This window comes from Syngnathus floridae, chromosome 19, assembly GCF_059516105.1.
Source record: "Syngnathus floridae isolate MCC-2025c chromosome 19, RoL_Sflo_1.0, whole genome shotgun sequence".
Classification (NCBI taxonomy): domain Eukaryota; kingdom Metazoa; phylum Chordata; class Actinopteri; order Syngnathiformes; family Syngnathidae; genus Syngnathus; species Syngnathus floridae.
In genome coordinates this window covers 7701295-7716476 of record NC_142431.1, presented here as the reverse complement: position 1 = coordinate 7716476, position 15182 = coordinate 7701295, and the positions used below count along the sequence as shown (strand labels likewise).

Here is a 15182-nt window from a genome sequence, read left to right as displayed (position 1 = left end):
TTGAGCCTGACAATTTACCAGACATGTTTGTGCTTGTGAAATCAAAAGTAAAAACATCAACTAAGCCACAGGTGTCAAACTCAAGGCCCGGGGGCCAGATACGGCCCGCCACATCATTTTATGTGGCCCGCGAAGACAAATTGTGCATCAATGTTATTATTAGAATTGCAAATTGTTTTCACTTTTAATAATATATTTTTTTTAAATATTTGACCAGTTTTTACTTGTCTGATTTGAAAACGAGTTGTCAGTTTGTTTTGTAGCTTTTACTGTGTATAATATGAGGTGCTCGTACATTTATTTGGGTTAGCCCTTCGAAAGAAACTATGACTACAATGCGGCCCCTGAATAAAACGAGTTTGACACCCCTGAACTAAGCAATGGCTGCCATCGCAAAGCAATGACGGCTGCTCCTCATCAACACGTCTGTCATCCCCTCAAGAAGGCTCATCACATTCCTTGCCGCCAGTCACGACTGTAGTTACATACATGCGCATACCGTACACTCAATAACAGAGGATGTGGAATGCTGCCCATGTGCGCACACGACTTCCATGTCGCGCATTCGAACGCCTCATCGCTACTGATGTCACACCCCGGGGCGCTTTTCCTGTATACTGGGGAAAAAAAACATAAAAAAAACAAAATCATTTCATTTGCACTATTAGCACATTACCAATGAAAGACGCATAATGTCAAGTGAAAACACAAAACAGTTTAAGGATTAAATGAGTGTATTTTTAAAACAAATAATAATCAACATACAACTGCAGTCATTGAGAAAAATTAATTAATGTGTGAGATTCTTTTAGAAATGCCGAACCCTTCATGAAATATAACATTCGGTATTAAAATATATTATCAGACAAAAGGCATAATGTCAAGTGAAAACACAAAACAGTTTAAGGGTTAAATGAGTGTATTTTTAAAACAAATAATAATCAACATACAACTGCAGTCATTGAGAAAAATTAATTAATGTGTGAGATTATTTTAGAAATGTCGAAACCTTCATGAAATATAACATTCAGTATTAAAATATATTATCAGACAAAACGTCACTGAGCATAAAGGCCACTTGTGCGCCCGACAGCGATTTGATTATGTGTCTGAGTCGCGTAAAAAGCTCACAGTCGCTATAAAACGCTGCAGACCTGCAAGTTAGACTTTAAAGTTTTTTTTAAGACAAAAACACATGAAAAGGAGAGGTTTGCAAAGCACCGCGTCGTCTTTGGCATATTACACAAATATGTGCAAATAAATACAGCATATGGACTACAAAGGCAATATGAGATGCTGGTAGCAATTGCGGAGTGTTTTCCCATCAGCGATGAGTGTTGATGGAACACGCAGTGCGCATCTTGAGGCCTGTAAAGAGAAACAGGATGACGCATTTAAAAACATCTCGCGTGTGTGATGTTGAGTGCGTGTGTGATGTTGCCTCTCTAAGTGTCTCATCTCCTATCTTGTGTGCGCGGATGATTCAAGTGATTGGAACTGGTCCAGAATTGAACAAAGAAATGATGTAGTGTAAGTGAAACATTATGGAAAAGATCAATAATGTTCTCAAGGTCCAAAACGTTTTTGTTTTTTTTTTGACAAGGACAAATGCCTCAGTTGACTCACAGCATTCTTGGTCATCATGACTGATTCCAGTAAGAAGACTGAATACATTTAAGTCCCGGTTCCACCCAGTACAAAAAGATTTTGGAGAAGAGGATATTACAATTAATTTGTGGTGCAAAGTACCAAATGTCTTCCTGTGAGCAACTTGATGTGCTCAAAAGAGCCCCGTGACCTCCTCAGTGAGCGGGTCCAGGTCAATGTCGTAGAAACAGGGTCGAGTTGGCAGACCGGGCATGGTGCTCATCTGAATGCGAGACAAGTGACACAAAAGCTGATTTGAGCAAGACAAGCAAAATTCTGCACAATTGAAGTCTGCTAAAAACATTTGAAAAATCAATTAATTAATATTAGCTGTTGAATATGGTGATTATGTCACCAATTAAGCCATTTCTGGTGAACATGTGAGGACAGTAGTGTTGTAACTTATCGTGAAGAGTCCGGACATACCAAGGTCATGTGGATTTAATAAATAAGAGGGAAAGATCATGGGAGGGCATCATTGAATTAAGGGGAGACACTTTTGAACTTTTAGCTGCGAAGCTATTTTAGGCCAAACAAGATGAGGCGCCCATCCATATTAACTAAAGTCACAACCAATTTATTTTATTTGAATTTCAAGAAGATGTCAAACAGTTTCACACAGAGGCCAAGTCGGTCTCGTAAATCTCCCAAGAAAATGATCTGGCAGCATTCTTTGCATGCCTTCTTGCTTGTGACCCAAGGCCAGCTCTACAGGGCCATTAATGGAACTGAGGCGAGAGGACGTGACTGGGGCAATTTCCTGTATGGGGAAAGGAAAGGCAGCACTGCAAGTAAACAAAACTTCGGGGGGGTTCTGCAGATGACTGGTACTGAGGTCATCATGACTCTTCAAGCTGCACGTGACTCAACGATGTGAGCGGGCTTGAAGAAATTTAACCGTGTGGCATGATGTCATTATCTAATGGACTGCATTAAGTCGTGTGAGAATGGGGAAAGCACTTCATCTCAAGGCCCTCCGATGACGCCATAGCGTGAGCCGAGTCGCCGCCATGTCTGAAGAAAGTACAGCGGACCCCTTCTATTCGTGGATGAGAGTTTTTTTCGATAAATTTGAGCCGGCTGGAGTTGAATGGTGCGGGATGTGAACTCTTGGGGGTTCTATTGTTCTGCTTTTCACCCCTCCCTCACATTTCATAGGAATGACATCATTCCACTTCCTGATTCTTAACCCTACAAAGACCCCTTACCCCCATTTCCCAGGACTACGTGTTCCCCCAGTCTCCCAGATATTTCCCCATCTGTGCTAAAGAGCCTTATCGATCAAATACATAGTTCAAACTGTGAGACTATTTTGGTTGGGAAACACAGTTCAAGGGTCGTCGGTGCGGCGGCGACTCGGTGGGCCGCAGTAGATCAAAGGCAGTGTCGATAGACGCCACATCGAGACACCTCCGCCCCTTCCCAGCGAGCCTGACACCCCTTCATTGGCCAATCAGAGCCCAGGCCTCAGGGCCATCGTGGTGAAACAGCGGGAGGCGCACTGTTTAAGGAACGTGCTCGAGCCTATTAGAGGTCAAGAGGTTTCATCTCGGTCCAACCTGCGGGCGAGGAGCCCATTTGGCGCAAATATGGCTGTCGCTTGCTGCTACATCGGATTTAATCAAATCTGTGCCACGGCGATCCGCAACATACCGTTCCCACGAGGGGATAGATGAAGCCGGCGCCGATGCTGGCACGAACGTCTCGGATTGGCAAAATGAAGCCGGTGGGTGCGCCTTTCTTGGCCGGCATGTGGGAGAGGGACAGGTGGGTCTTGGCCATGCAGATCGGTAAAGAACCGTAGCCCTTTTTGTAAAGAGGAAAATAGACCACAATACTTAATATCCGTTTCAGACAACAACAAAAAAATGTTTTACTATGTAGCACTCTCACCTGCTGATCATAGTAATTTATTTTGTCCATGGCCTCAGAGGACAGCTCAATGTCATCAGCTCCATACACCTTCTGGGCTATGGTTCTAATCTTCTCCACTATCGGGATCTATCACAGGAGAGTAGAGTACACATCAGCATTCTCCAACTCCCCCCCCCAAAAAAAAAACTTCCAAACTTGTAAAAGGGAAAAGTAATGGAAATAAATTGCGACTTTACTCTCACCTCAATGTCGTAGAGGAACCGGATGTTGTTGGGTCTGCTGGTGGCCGCTTTCGTGGCCCGGGCAAGCTCCACAGAACCTCGCCCTCCCTGTGCCCAGTGGTGGCAAGGCACGGCGTCAGACGCCCCGCAATCTTTAGCCAGCTCACACACAAGGTCTATCTCAGACTGGGTGTCCGTCCTGAAACGGATCAAGCCTTAGGTAACCGCGACAAAAAAAATCACCTACAGTTAAGAAATGATTCTTACTTGAAGACGTTAAGCGCCACCACGACCGGAACCCCAAAAAGACGAGCGATCCCGATCTGCTTTCTCAGATTGCTGAGGCAGCCGTCTTTAACGAGGGAGAGATTCTGCAAGAAAATGAAAGACAAATAATAAATGGAATTTGATTTATTTTGTACGACATCTCCTAAATTCATTTGAGCAGCTCTGTTTTGCCCCAACCACTTCTGGTTCTCATCACAGCCTTGACAATTAAGCCACGCTGCTCCATTATTTAGTCAGCTGAGTCTGCCTTGGAGCGGGGCGGCGCGCTTGATCCCGGCCCGATATGGAGGTGCGCACGTAAACTCCTGAAGGATAACACCTCCACATTACGGGAAAACCACATTCAAAATTCGTTTCAGCTGTCAGTCAAGTGACTCCCGCTTTAGCAGGCAAAATGAGTGGATAATATGTCAGCGTGTAAACATGTGAGAGCCACACAGGAAAAATGTGGATGCGATAAAATGCCACCAAAAAAAAAGAAAATACCCAAATTAAGTCCAATTGAAATTAAAGTAAATTTTGGCCACATGAAAAACTGTTTGACGAATTGTGCGCGTATGCGAATGTCACGGGTTCGGCCAAACCATTGACTGCATTACAAAAATGAGCAAATGACTGAATCGATAATTGAAGTCTTGCCTCGCTTATAACGAATTTAAGGAGCTGTAATTGGGGCTGCAAGCGGCCTGACTTAAAAGCAATAACTAAGTGCAGACAAATACGTTTTTGCTTCTATGCCAGCTGAGATGTAAAGTGCCTCGTACCTCCTCGATGTATTCTCTTGGAAGTGGCGCGCCGGCTGACACCTATAAACAGAAATAATCAAACATGTCAGAATTTGGCATCAATTTCTTAAAATTTGATCAGGATGACAAAGGGCCATCTAAATTTTTTTTCTAAAAAATCTGTGTCAAACCAAAACATCGGTCAGCCTTTTAAACCCGCACTAATCAGTTCATTGCTGAGTCCGACTGGACATCTGTGGTGCATTTGGATAGTTTCCCGCCGCAGGCCCTAAATTCAATCTCATGGTGCATGCGTACATTTAATCAGTTGTTATTGCAGTTGGATCTCCATAAAGAAATGTTCAGTCTTCTCCCAAACTTGATTAGGCGCAGTTAGTTAACAGCATGACTCTCCAGAAATATCAAGTAACGTTTCTGTAACTTCAGAATGACAAAACAATGGTGGGCCGCTCAGTCGGAACTTATCTCGGGGCCTCCGCCGTGCATCTTCAGAGCCCGAACGGTCGCAACTAGAACCACCACATCGGGCTTCAAGCCTGATGTGCGACATTTAATGTTGAAGAACTTCTCCATCCCGATATCCGCCCCGAAGCCGGCTTCGGTCACTGCAAATAGATACAAATGCTAAATTAAATAATGCGCAGTTAGGTAAGCATTAAGCTAGCAGGCGTTAGCCAGATGAAATCATCGTTTGTGTTCAAACATAGAATGTTTTAATTGTTTTTTTATTTCATTTGGAGGGGGAACGCTATCAATAAAAGTATTTTATGGTCTTACTAAATATATTTTGAGGTTAAGAGATGTTGAGAGATGTTTCACTGCGGTCTCTCAAAGAGCCACAGGGCCTCCGATAAGGGCGCCCTTTTGAACAGGGCCAAGGAAAGCGAATATGGAGTCCATCTAACACAGCGGCCTTGTTAAGATAAGCTTTTCCTGTTTCGTTATACTGCTAGAACAACATTAGCTTGTCTGAGCCAATCTTGAAGTACTACAGCGGTGCATTTCAAAGCTAAAACCTGTCCATTAGAGTTTGAACAGAGTCAAGTACTACAGTACCAATCTCAAAATATTTATGGGGACGACACTACAATGTGAAGGCTGAAAACGGTTAATAGGACTTCAATTCAAACTGCAAAGAAAATAATCTAATTGTTGCATACGGTTTCCGCCTCTGTTTTAGTTTAACAGTTACCATTCATTGACTTGATGGGCTCTTTGTGACCAGCCAACAAGATGGAAAGCCCCTCTCGTAAATTCAACATGCAACAGTGATTGCGAGTTGATCCTCCCACGTATTACAAGCTAAACGAATTATTTTCATAAAATTCTTGAATAATCGAGGGTTTGATTTTTGTTTTTGAACAAGGCATCAAAACTTTCTGAGAGGAAAGAGCAAACAGCTAACCCACTTAACATTACAAATCTAATAAATGTGATGACGTTCACAGGAAGCCTGTTTGAGGAGGGGAAAAAAAAAAAACATAAGCAAGTGAATAGGTGTGATTTGATTACATGGCAGTACGTGGCCGAGTGGTAAGTGGGTTGGAGTCCCTTCATTTGTGAGGGTTAATATAGATCTATATTAAGGATATTTACCAAAGAGCTGGAATGCAGGGTTTCAGTCAATATGGACTCTATTTCAGGGTCAAGATGACTTGAAAACAAAAATACACCCACCGCTCATGCATCCTTCAAGTGAAGTTCATCAAGAGTTCATTTTTCAATGAGAGGAGCTCAGCTTTAATCTTTGTTTAAATTGTTGTGAGCATAATTACATATTTGTGTGGATTGGGCCAATCAAACATTTACTATGGTTTTAAGGTTGGGCAGGAAGTTGATGGGAGCGGGAGGAAGTGCATTTGCTTGGGGGAGAAGGGGGAGGTCATCATCATCATGCATCCCAGCTGTCGTGGCAGGGGGAAGACAGGCAGGAATCAAGTTCCTCACATACCCGAGTGTCGAGTAACAATCATGCAGACAGGTAGGCCTTGATGACATCCTGTTTCATTTTGCCCAGACCCAAATATTATGTTTACCCAGTTAAATGATTGAATGGGACGGCATTAAGCGCAGATGACGTCTGACCTCAAATGACACCCATATTTTGTCAGAAGTTCACAACAGTTGACTGCCCGTGTTAAATGCTCTCAACTATTGTTTGCTCACATTAGAAAATTGAAAGTATACATAGAAAAAGTTAGACAGTGGTTGCGAAAGGTCTGCCAAACCACATGCACACATTCCAAACATGCTTCTGCTGCCAAAGTAAACGTAGACAACAAGAGCAGATGGATAGATAAAAATGGAAGTACTCATGTATGCCTTGGCGTTGAAGGGATTAGTGTGGCTTATTCCAGAATTCCAGAGGCTCTTAAGATTATCAATTTACTTCCTTCCTTTCTGCTTTTTACGCAATCTTTCCATTGATTTTCTCGAAAGCGTCACCGGATAGCCACACCAGAGTAGCTCACCCACAAAGCCATCCCGTCCAACCAACTTCAAAGCCAGCTTGTCTGCGAGGACCGAAGAGTTGCCGTGGGCGATGTTGGCAAAAGGCCCGGCGTGGACAAACACCGGTGAACCCTGCGGCGACAAAAGAGAAGACACACCAGCGTTTAGTCGGACAGCATAACCATCGGCAACTGGTTGAAATATTTCACGTGACATTTGTGATATGCGCTTGTGTGCTGGCAGCACTTATAAAAAAAGTTCTTAGGGGCCTTGTAACCTCATCGCCAAAAACCACAGTGGCCCACGTACGCCACCCCTGAACTTTAACTTCACTTGACCGTTTCCACATCCGCATTAATGATGGTGCCGTAATGGGAAGTCATGAAAGAAAAAGTACAAGGGTGTCAACTATTCACCGGGGGGGCAAACCGAGGTCGTGAACAAAACAGGAAGTTGAAGTTTCCTCTTCTCCACAAAATTAATACACAGGAATACTATACATCTTCCATTAGCCCACTTCACATAGTGTGTTGTGTCTGTACTTTTAAAAAAAACAAAAAAAACACAGAGGCCATAAAGGACCCAAGCCAACCACGCTGCATGGAAAATTCCCCAAAAATGGCCCCACTGGCCACGATAGCAACTCCCTGAGCAGAATCTCAAGAAACAGCTTGCACAACAGGACCGCAGCACTTCCTCCGAAAAAACAAGGAAAAGTGGAAAAAAGAAGTCATCACAAATTTTCACTTTTTTTTTTTTTTTTAGCTTTATGTATCAAAATTTGGGATTCTTTTGAATTCATATCACTGTTCAAACTCCGCGAACTATAAAGCAGACATTACACAAAGTTTGACCTTAACGACCCACTAAAATGAAATTGTGTCTACCAGACATCTGTAACAACATGGCTCAACTTTTAGCGCCCGTCGACATGCTGCTTAACAGCTCTTTACATTGAGAGCCGGGGATGGAAGGAGTCAATCTAACATCTTTTAAGAACTCTCCAAGGAGCATTTGCCGTCCGTCTTGACAGCAGAGGCCGAAGGGGCCAAGCCTTTCAATTTCCCCTTGTGCCATCGCCTTGTTTATCCTACGGGCATATCCAAGAAGGGCGTGGACGAGTGGTCATGTCACACGGCGACTCACCTCCAGCGTTTGCATCAGCGTGGGCTTGATGGCGTCCTTCATGAGCACAGCCAGCGCCCCGCTCACACCCTGATGCAAGATAGAAACATCGGTTGGGTTAGTGAACAATAACACACTGTGACGCTTATTTTAAAAATTGGTCTCATGTTACCAAAATGTGAAAAGAATGATTTTACAGTGCTGCTTGAATACCAATTCTAATTGAGTCAGTAATTTTTTTTTTGGGTGAATTCGTCAAAACAGGATGTTGTGCAAAAAGTACCGAAATGTTGGAAGATTCAAGGGTCAATAATTTAAGAGGGTAATGATGTCATAAGGCTGAGGTGGGGGCAGACTAATGTCATTTTATAGGGGAGCCTCCTCTGCCCCTGAAACATGCCACAGTCCTCCATGGGAAACCAGAGCCAGTTGACCTTGTCGGCCGGACCTGCTGAGAAGTGCTCAAATGAGGTTTTTTTTTGTTTTTTTAAATCAAGGTTGGATTTACCGTGTTGTTTTGTTTGGCCAGTTCAACCGCAAATCAGGGACATGTGTATTCATATAAAGCCGACTTGTCACAAATAAAGACTTTATCGTCAAAATTTTAAACACACGTAAAAGGAATTCGCATTTTCCCCTGCGGGAATGAGGAGACGTAGCCGTGATCAACTGAGCGGCAGGAGTGGGAAGTGAGAGGGAGGCTTGGATTGTCTGTTCTCACACTGCAGGGATGCAAAAGATCAAACACCCACCAGGTCCGCTGTGGTGACGGGCCGTCCAGACCGGCTAGTCCCCACCACCATGCGCGCCAGTCTTTGTTTCATGTCCTTCGGGCTGTCGGTCAGAGCCAAGATGGCCATGATCTCGCTGGCCACCGCAATGTCAAAACCCGTCTGGAGAGGGTAACAACAAGTGTGAACCACAAAAAAAGGCAACGAGGGAATTGATGCCTTGAAGAAAATTGCAGATACGATGTCATTCAAAAATATATAGAGAGAGACAGCTTAAAAAAATTATATGTTGGGTCCCACCGGGAGACGTACAGAAAACCCGAGTTGAAAATGTATCACACTTCTTGAACCACATCAATCCACCAGAATGTTTGCAAAACCCTCAGGGGCAATCGTGTATCTAGTGGAGGATGAACCAACTGACGGCGATAAATGCTGAACCGCTACGTTAGGTTGATGTGGGTACGTTATCATTTTTCCCCTTTCTTCAAATATTTGCTTTTGCTTAGGCTCGCCGGCTTCCTATTGGAGGAGAAATGTTTACATGCGGGATTTCATTACCTGTCCTCATGGCAAAATTATGACCAACATACATCTGGGAGGGAGGAGGGGGGGTCATCTATCAACTTTAGGGGCTGACCCATTAGCATTGCCTCCCACACCCCAAAAGATCAGTCGACCAATCTTTGTCAATTTTTCTCTCTGTTGATTTTTTTTTATAGGTGAACAAATACTTAAGGGCAACATGAGAGCACCAAAATGACTGCATCAATGTGAATTGAAAAAAAAAACTAACATACAAACCTCTCTGATTTGTCCTTTTTCAGTGCTGGCCTGTCCGACAGTGATCTTCCTCAGAAAGCGGTCGTTTGTATCCACCACTATAAAATAAAAAAAAATAAAAAAATTGAAAACTATATATATATTTCGGAAATGTAGTTACGTTATACAACAAAAAGTACCGATGTTAATTTTAGGGATGAAAGCTGTTGTGTTTTACCTCGCTGCCAGGTAATCTTGTTTGGGTCGAGGTCAAGACGAACAAAAGAAGACACTTCCTCGGGCGTGAGAGAGGCAGGGTCGCTTTTGTTGATGCCGAGACGCTGGAATGAGAAGACGGGAGGTGTAAGACAAACTACACTTGTCTCAATATTCAATTGAAACCTAAGAGAAGGACTTCCAACTTTATTTCTGCTTCTGTATTAAAACCGATTCATGTTTATAGTTGTGTCCACAATAAACTGAAGACATTCTTTCACAAACTACATCAACTCTGGGGCCTCATGAAGTCTTCAGTTCTGTTTTTTGGGTGGCTGACAACAACTGAGGACCCCTAGTGGACAAACAGATGATCCCACTTACACGCAGCCTAGCAACCTGGATGGGTGAAAACCCCCTCGCTCCGTTAACGGAAGGGACCAGTCTGCTGTACAAAGCCTTGGATTGAACAAAAAAAGAAATAAAAAAGTTCATTTTCGGGAATGTGAAGATTTTTGTTGAAATGTTGTTTATACCTTGTCTGACTGCGTGGCCTCATGAAGCATCCTGGCGTCGATGGCCGCCGCCACCAGGTTGTTGGCAGCGGTGATGGCGTGAATGTCGCCCGTCAGATGGAGGTTGAACTAAAAAAAATTTGCGAAATACTTTTTATTTTTTGGGGGCGAGGGCTAATCCCGGAAAGGAAGAAGGCTGTGTGCGTCTCACCTCCTCCATTGGGATGACCTGAGCGTAGCCCCCTCCTGCTGCTCCCCCTAGACACAAAAAAGGCAAAGCACAGTTAGAGGTTGACAACAAGACAGGAGTGCTGAGCTCTGAACTCTGAATGAACTGCCCCCTCCATGACGCATCAGGGGATGAAATGACCAACCAAACCCGTGTGCACTGCATACCTTTGACCCCAAAGGTGGGTCCCTGAGAGGGTTGTCGTAGACACGCAAAAGAGTTGAGCTTCAGGTGAGCAGACAGAGCCTGGACTAAGCCAATTGTCACGGTGCTCTTCCCTTCGCCAAGTGGGGTCGGCGTGATTCTGACAGAAACACACAAGGTGGTTTAGCTTTGCATTTCTGTACGAGCGACGGGTAAGACAAACCGACTCACCCCGCCACCAGGACATATTTGCCGTCCGGCTGTGTTTGTAGGCGCTCTAACAGGGAGAGGCGGACTTTTGCTTTGCTCCTGCCGTAAGCTTCAAGCTCTTCTGGCAACAGACCGATCTCCTCTGCCAGCTCCTCCACTGCCTTGGGGGTCTGTGCTCTGGAAATCTCAATGTCACTGGCAAACAAATGAACAGGACAAAAAAAAAAAAGCATGAGATTCAAATAATTCCAATTCACATCATCTTTAAGCTTCAAGTACCTCGGCACAGGCGTCAGGGGCTGCAGTTTGAGGTTGCGCAGTCGCCACGGTCGGTGCTGCTGCTCCTGGATCCTCCGACTACTGCTGTGCACCACGTTCTTCGAGACAAACCAAACCAACAGTAAGAATGGAACGCAAAATTGAAGAACCGAGTTGTCCCGTAATCTGTATTTTATACCTGCACTCTGTGTGCTGCCGTGAGATATGCCAACCCGGATTTTGAAGACATCTCGGAGTCATCTGAAAATCAAAATGACATCTTATGGACCCATTCTGCACCGCTTGGGGACCATTGTTTTACGGTACCCGAGTCTAGGCTGGGCTCCCAGCGGATTACCGCGGCCCCAGGCCTGATCCAAGTGGGTGGGATGTCAAGATCCTCTGCACCGAGTAACACCACAGCATCAGCCTCCATCACCTGGCAAAATAATTAACATGAGATGAGTCCGAAAACAACAAGTCAACTATAAGCCACTGAAAATGGTACCTGTCTTTGTAGGTTCTTGAAACTGGAATGACTTTTAAGAGCTGCCATTCCATTTCTCTCCAGCAGGCACTGCAGGGCCACTCCAAGAGGTCCGTCAGCACCGATCAGGAGTACTGTTCTTCCTTCTACCGAGGAGTCTAGAGCCAAATAGTTTCATTTATTATATGTCACAAGGTAACACGTGCAGAGTTAACTCACCGTGTTTCTGCAACAGATCCATTACAGCGCCAGCAAGAGGCGGGACAAAGCCTTTGTTCAGGTCGCCTTGCACCAAACGACCCATGTTCAAATACGTTATCCTTTTGTAGATGAATGAAAGAAGCACAAGTCTTGGATTAGGCTTAGTAGCGGACATAAATGTTAGAATTTGATTCGTTTACATTTACAAAAAGTCATATGAGATACTTTTGGCCTTTATTAAAAATGAACACAATGTTTGTTTTCACCAAAGCCGTGCAAACAGAAAAGTAGCCCTCCTTTGATGAGGATTTGGCGTCCTCTTGTGGCAGCTTGGTGCCAAGAAACTGTTATGAATTAGCACATCTCGACCTGGGATAGGAGCTTTGTAAATCGGCGCAAGTTAGCCTAAGAGGCAGAAGAAGTCACGAGAGAACTGTACACACACTGAGGGTGCTTTAATTTTTTTCTTCTTTAAATCAAATTATCTGTACAGATGGGAATTTGCCTCAAGGCTAGGGCATTTTTCTTCAACGGTTATTTTTAATGATTAAATAATTTGACCCAATGTGCATCATTTTACCCATCCACATCCTTCTCAGGTTTGAGGGCGTCAAGCACTCGGTCGGTGAGGGAAGCAGGGGGGAGGTGGAGGTAGATGCCGTGCACCCCGGGGTCCTGGTTCAGCTTCAACACCTCCTCGACAATCTATTCATGCGGACAAAGCAAATATGTAAGGAAACTTGCGGACACAAAACAACCAATTGAAGGAAATGAAAACTGCGGTCATATAAAAAGAGAAGCGCTGTAAAGTAGAAGTCAAGCACACAAAAGTTATTAAACATTAGTTTATTTGCCTATGCTGAAAATGCAACAAAGTCAATTTGGCCTAGTGTGTAAACATCAGTGAGTCACAGTTGAGCAATTACCAAATTGGATTTAGCAGTTCCGATACGGTTGATCACATGACGAGCAAACAAACAGCCGGCAGAATGCTAAACGCAGACACAGACTCGCTAAACGGGTCTGATGGGTTTTGCTTTTTTGATTCACTTACTTCGTCTTCACTGCAATCCTTAGCAAGACAGGTCTGAGTGACGTTTAAGCTCACCTGTGGGAGAATGTGAAGAAAAAGCGATTATCGGAGACTTGGTATAGAACGGTGAGGAAGAACAAAAGGGGGTCATTCGTTCAAATGAGAATTACCTTTCCTGCTATTTTCTTGTTGATCTCCAACAGGTTGTCATCTTCACCCACCTTTGAAATAAAGTTACTCTGACGACTAAAGCAAATGACATTTTAAAAGAGTGAAAAAAGTCATACACTACCTGTATAATGGCAAGCAGTGGCTGGACACCTGGATTCTTTCTCTGCAGGGCCACGATTGCCTCTTTGGTGCTGTGAATCACATCTCTGTGACGGAAAAAACAGGACATAAATATTTTAACATATATTGTCTCTAAGGCTCAATGAATATGGATTTGGACTGTAACAATTACAACACAACTGATGTTGCTCGGCATAAATTAGAGTCTGATATGTTCGCTTTGAACAATGAAACGAGACACAAACATTGTAGCATCAACCAACTAGTAAGAAACTAAACAAAACATTTGAGGAAAAGTTATGGAACACAATAAACACAAGTTTGCCATTAAAGAAGTAATAAATGTATAATTAAGTGTCGGGTACCCAGCTACTACACGAGTCACCCATTGCGCATTTATATGACGACACATTTACACGTTCAATGAATGAATACATAAAATATTAAATTATTGTATGAATGATTACATTGAATGATACATTATCTGACGACCTGCGTCTTAATTCTCTTTTTTTTTCCTGACGATTAAACGATCATGTAGAACAACTAAGAGGCGAGGTTACATCAGCTGACGGCGGGAAAAGGTCTCTGATCCTATCCGGGAAACGGCGTGTTTGGCGGCTAGTCAAAACGGCATAAACAGCGGAAGTGTCGACCAGCCAAAATACTTCTTTACCTGAGAGAGTGATCGGAGTCAACGGCGTCTCGTTTCGGCAAACGCTTTCCGAAGTAGTCGGTCAGTTTGGCGTTGGTGCCGCTGTTAGCCGTAGCGCTCGCCGCTCGCACCACAAGCCGGCTGTGAGTCGCAGCAGTCGGCTGGCATCTCTGCGGTGTCCCGCTGACCCTCCTTCCGTGTCGAGCATGTTGTATCCGAAGAGCAGCGTTGCCACAAGCGCTGCGAATTACGGATGGTTTCATTTTCGATTCTTTGTTCCTTTATAAGAGCAAAAAATTGGTGAGCACTTGGCAACTTCTGCCGGCGAGGTAGCCAAACTACCAAAGGAAGATATTAGGGTTCTGATGGAAGCATGGTGGCTTCAAAGACCGTAGGAAATATGGAACTTATGGTAGTGACAACAAGATACAAAATAATCTATGAATGTTGGACATACCAATAACAAAAGCATGGCTTTATTAGAACACAACAGGCATTTATTTTGTCTGAAGTGTCACATCCTAATAGAAAATTATTGTCAGGTCATGCGTAAACAACTTCTTCTCTTGGTATTTACGAGTTATTGATGAACGCAACAGCGTGACAAAAGTTAAAAGCTAGCATGCGCTCGCATGTGGTTTTGTCACAAGTCATATAAGGCCAAATCGATCATAAGACGCCACTTAAGCTATGGATAAACTACAAACGTGTTTCTTTCTTTTCTTTTTCAAAGATGTAAACAACATAATAAAGATTTTTATTCTCACAAAGAAGTAACATAAAACGTGGATATCATTCTTTAGAAAAGTCAATTTATTTCAATGTTGGTTTATTTCAGTAGTTAATTTAACCTCATACAGATTAAATTAACCCGCTAGGGAACGATTTTCACGAGGACTGTTCTTACCTTTTCCTTTCGATAAATTATTGTGATCGTTTATGTTATATTGCCCCGCTGTCTAGACTCTTGCCCCCAGTATACGTCAGCGCGTCCACCATATTGAATGTGTCAATCGACTGGATGTCACCGGTCACCATAGCTGGGCTGCTTCAATTAGAATGATCATCAACACAACTAAAAAGACTTGAAACATTAT

At 43.6% G+C, this 15182-nt stretch overlaps 1 protein-coding gene across 4 annotated transcripts; it reads right to left on the bottom strand.

The window, feature by feature from the left end:
* Positions 1–901: 901 nt before the first annotated feature.
* mthfd1l (methylenetetrahydrofolate dehydrogenase (NADP+ dependent) 1 like) lies at positions 902–15162 on the bottom strand. 4 transcript variants are annotated; one of them, XM_088361655.1, is made up of 29 exons: positions 14993–15162; positions 14107–14364; positions 13432–13516; positions 13310–13360; positions 13161–13214; positions 12687–12811; positions 12125–12225; positions 11927–12063; positions 11746–11857; positions 11618–11679; positions 11440–11537; positions 11182–11355; positions 10974–11110; positions 10789–10835; positions 10599–10706; positions 10447–10521; positions 10085–10187; positions 9889–9965; positions 9106–9246; positions 8375–8443; positions 7249–7360; positions 5245–5382; positions 4796–4839; positions 4011–4114; positions 3765–3942; positions 3541–3648; positions 3301–3453; positions 1750–1870; positions 902–1368 (listed from the first exon to the last, which is right to left on the bottom strand). In XM_088361655.1, exons 2-28 carry the CDS (start codon positions 14346–14348, stop codon positions 1781–1783), a joined length of 2925 nt encoding a protein of 974 aa, XP_088217781.1. In that variant the 5' UTR covers positions 14349–14364; positions 14993–15162; the 3' UTR covers positions 902–1368; positions 1750–1780. The 4 variants fall into 4 exon arrangements, with proteins under 4 accessions (XP_088217781.1, XP_088217780.1, XP_088217782.1 ...); XM_088361654.1 differs by lacking the exon at positions 14993–15162 and having other exon boundaries at positions 14107–14457; XM_088361656.1 differs by lacking the exons at positions 13161–13214; positions 14993–15162 and having other exon boundaries at positions 14107–14457.
* Positions 15163–15182: the final 20 nt, after the last annotated feature.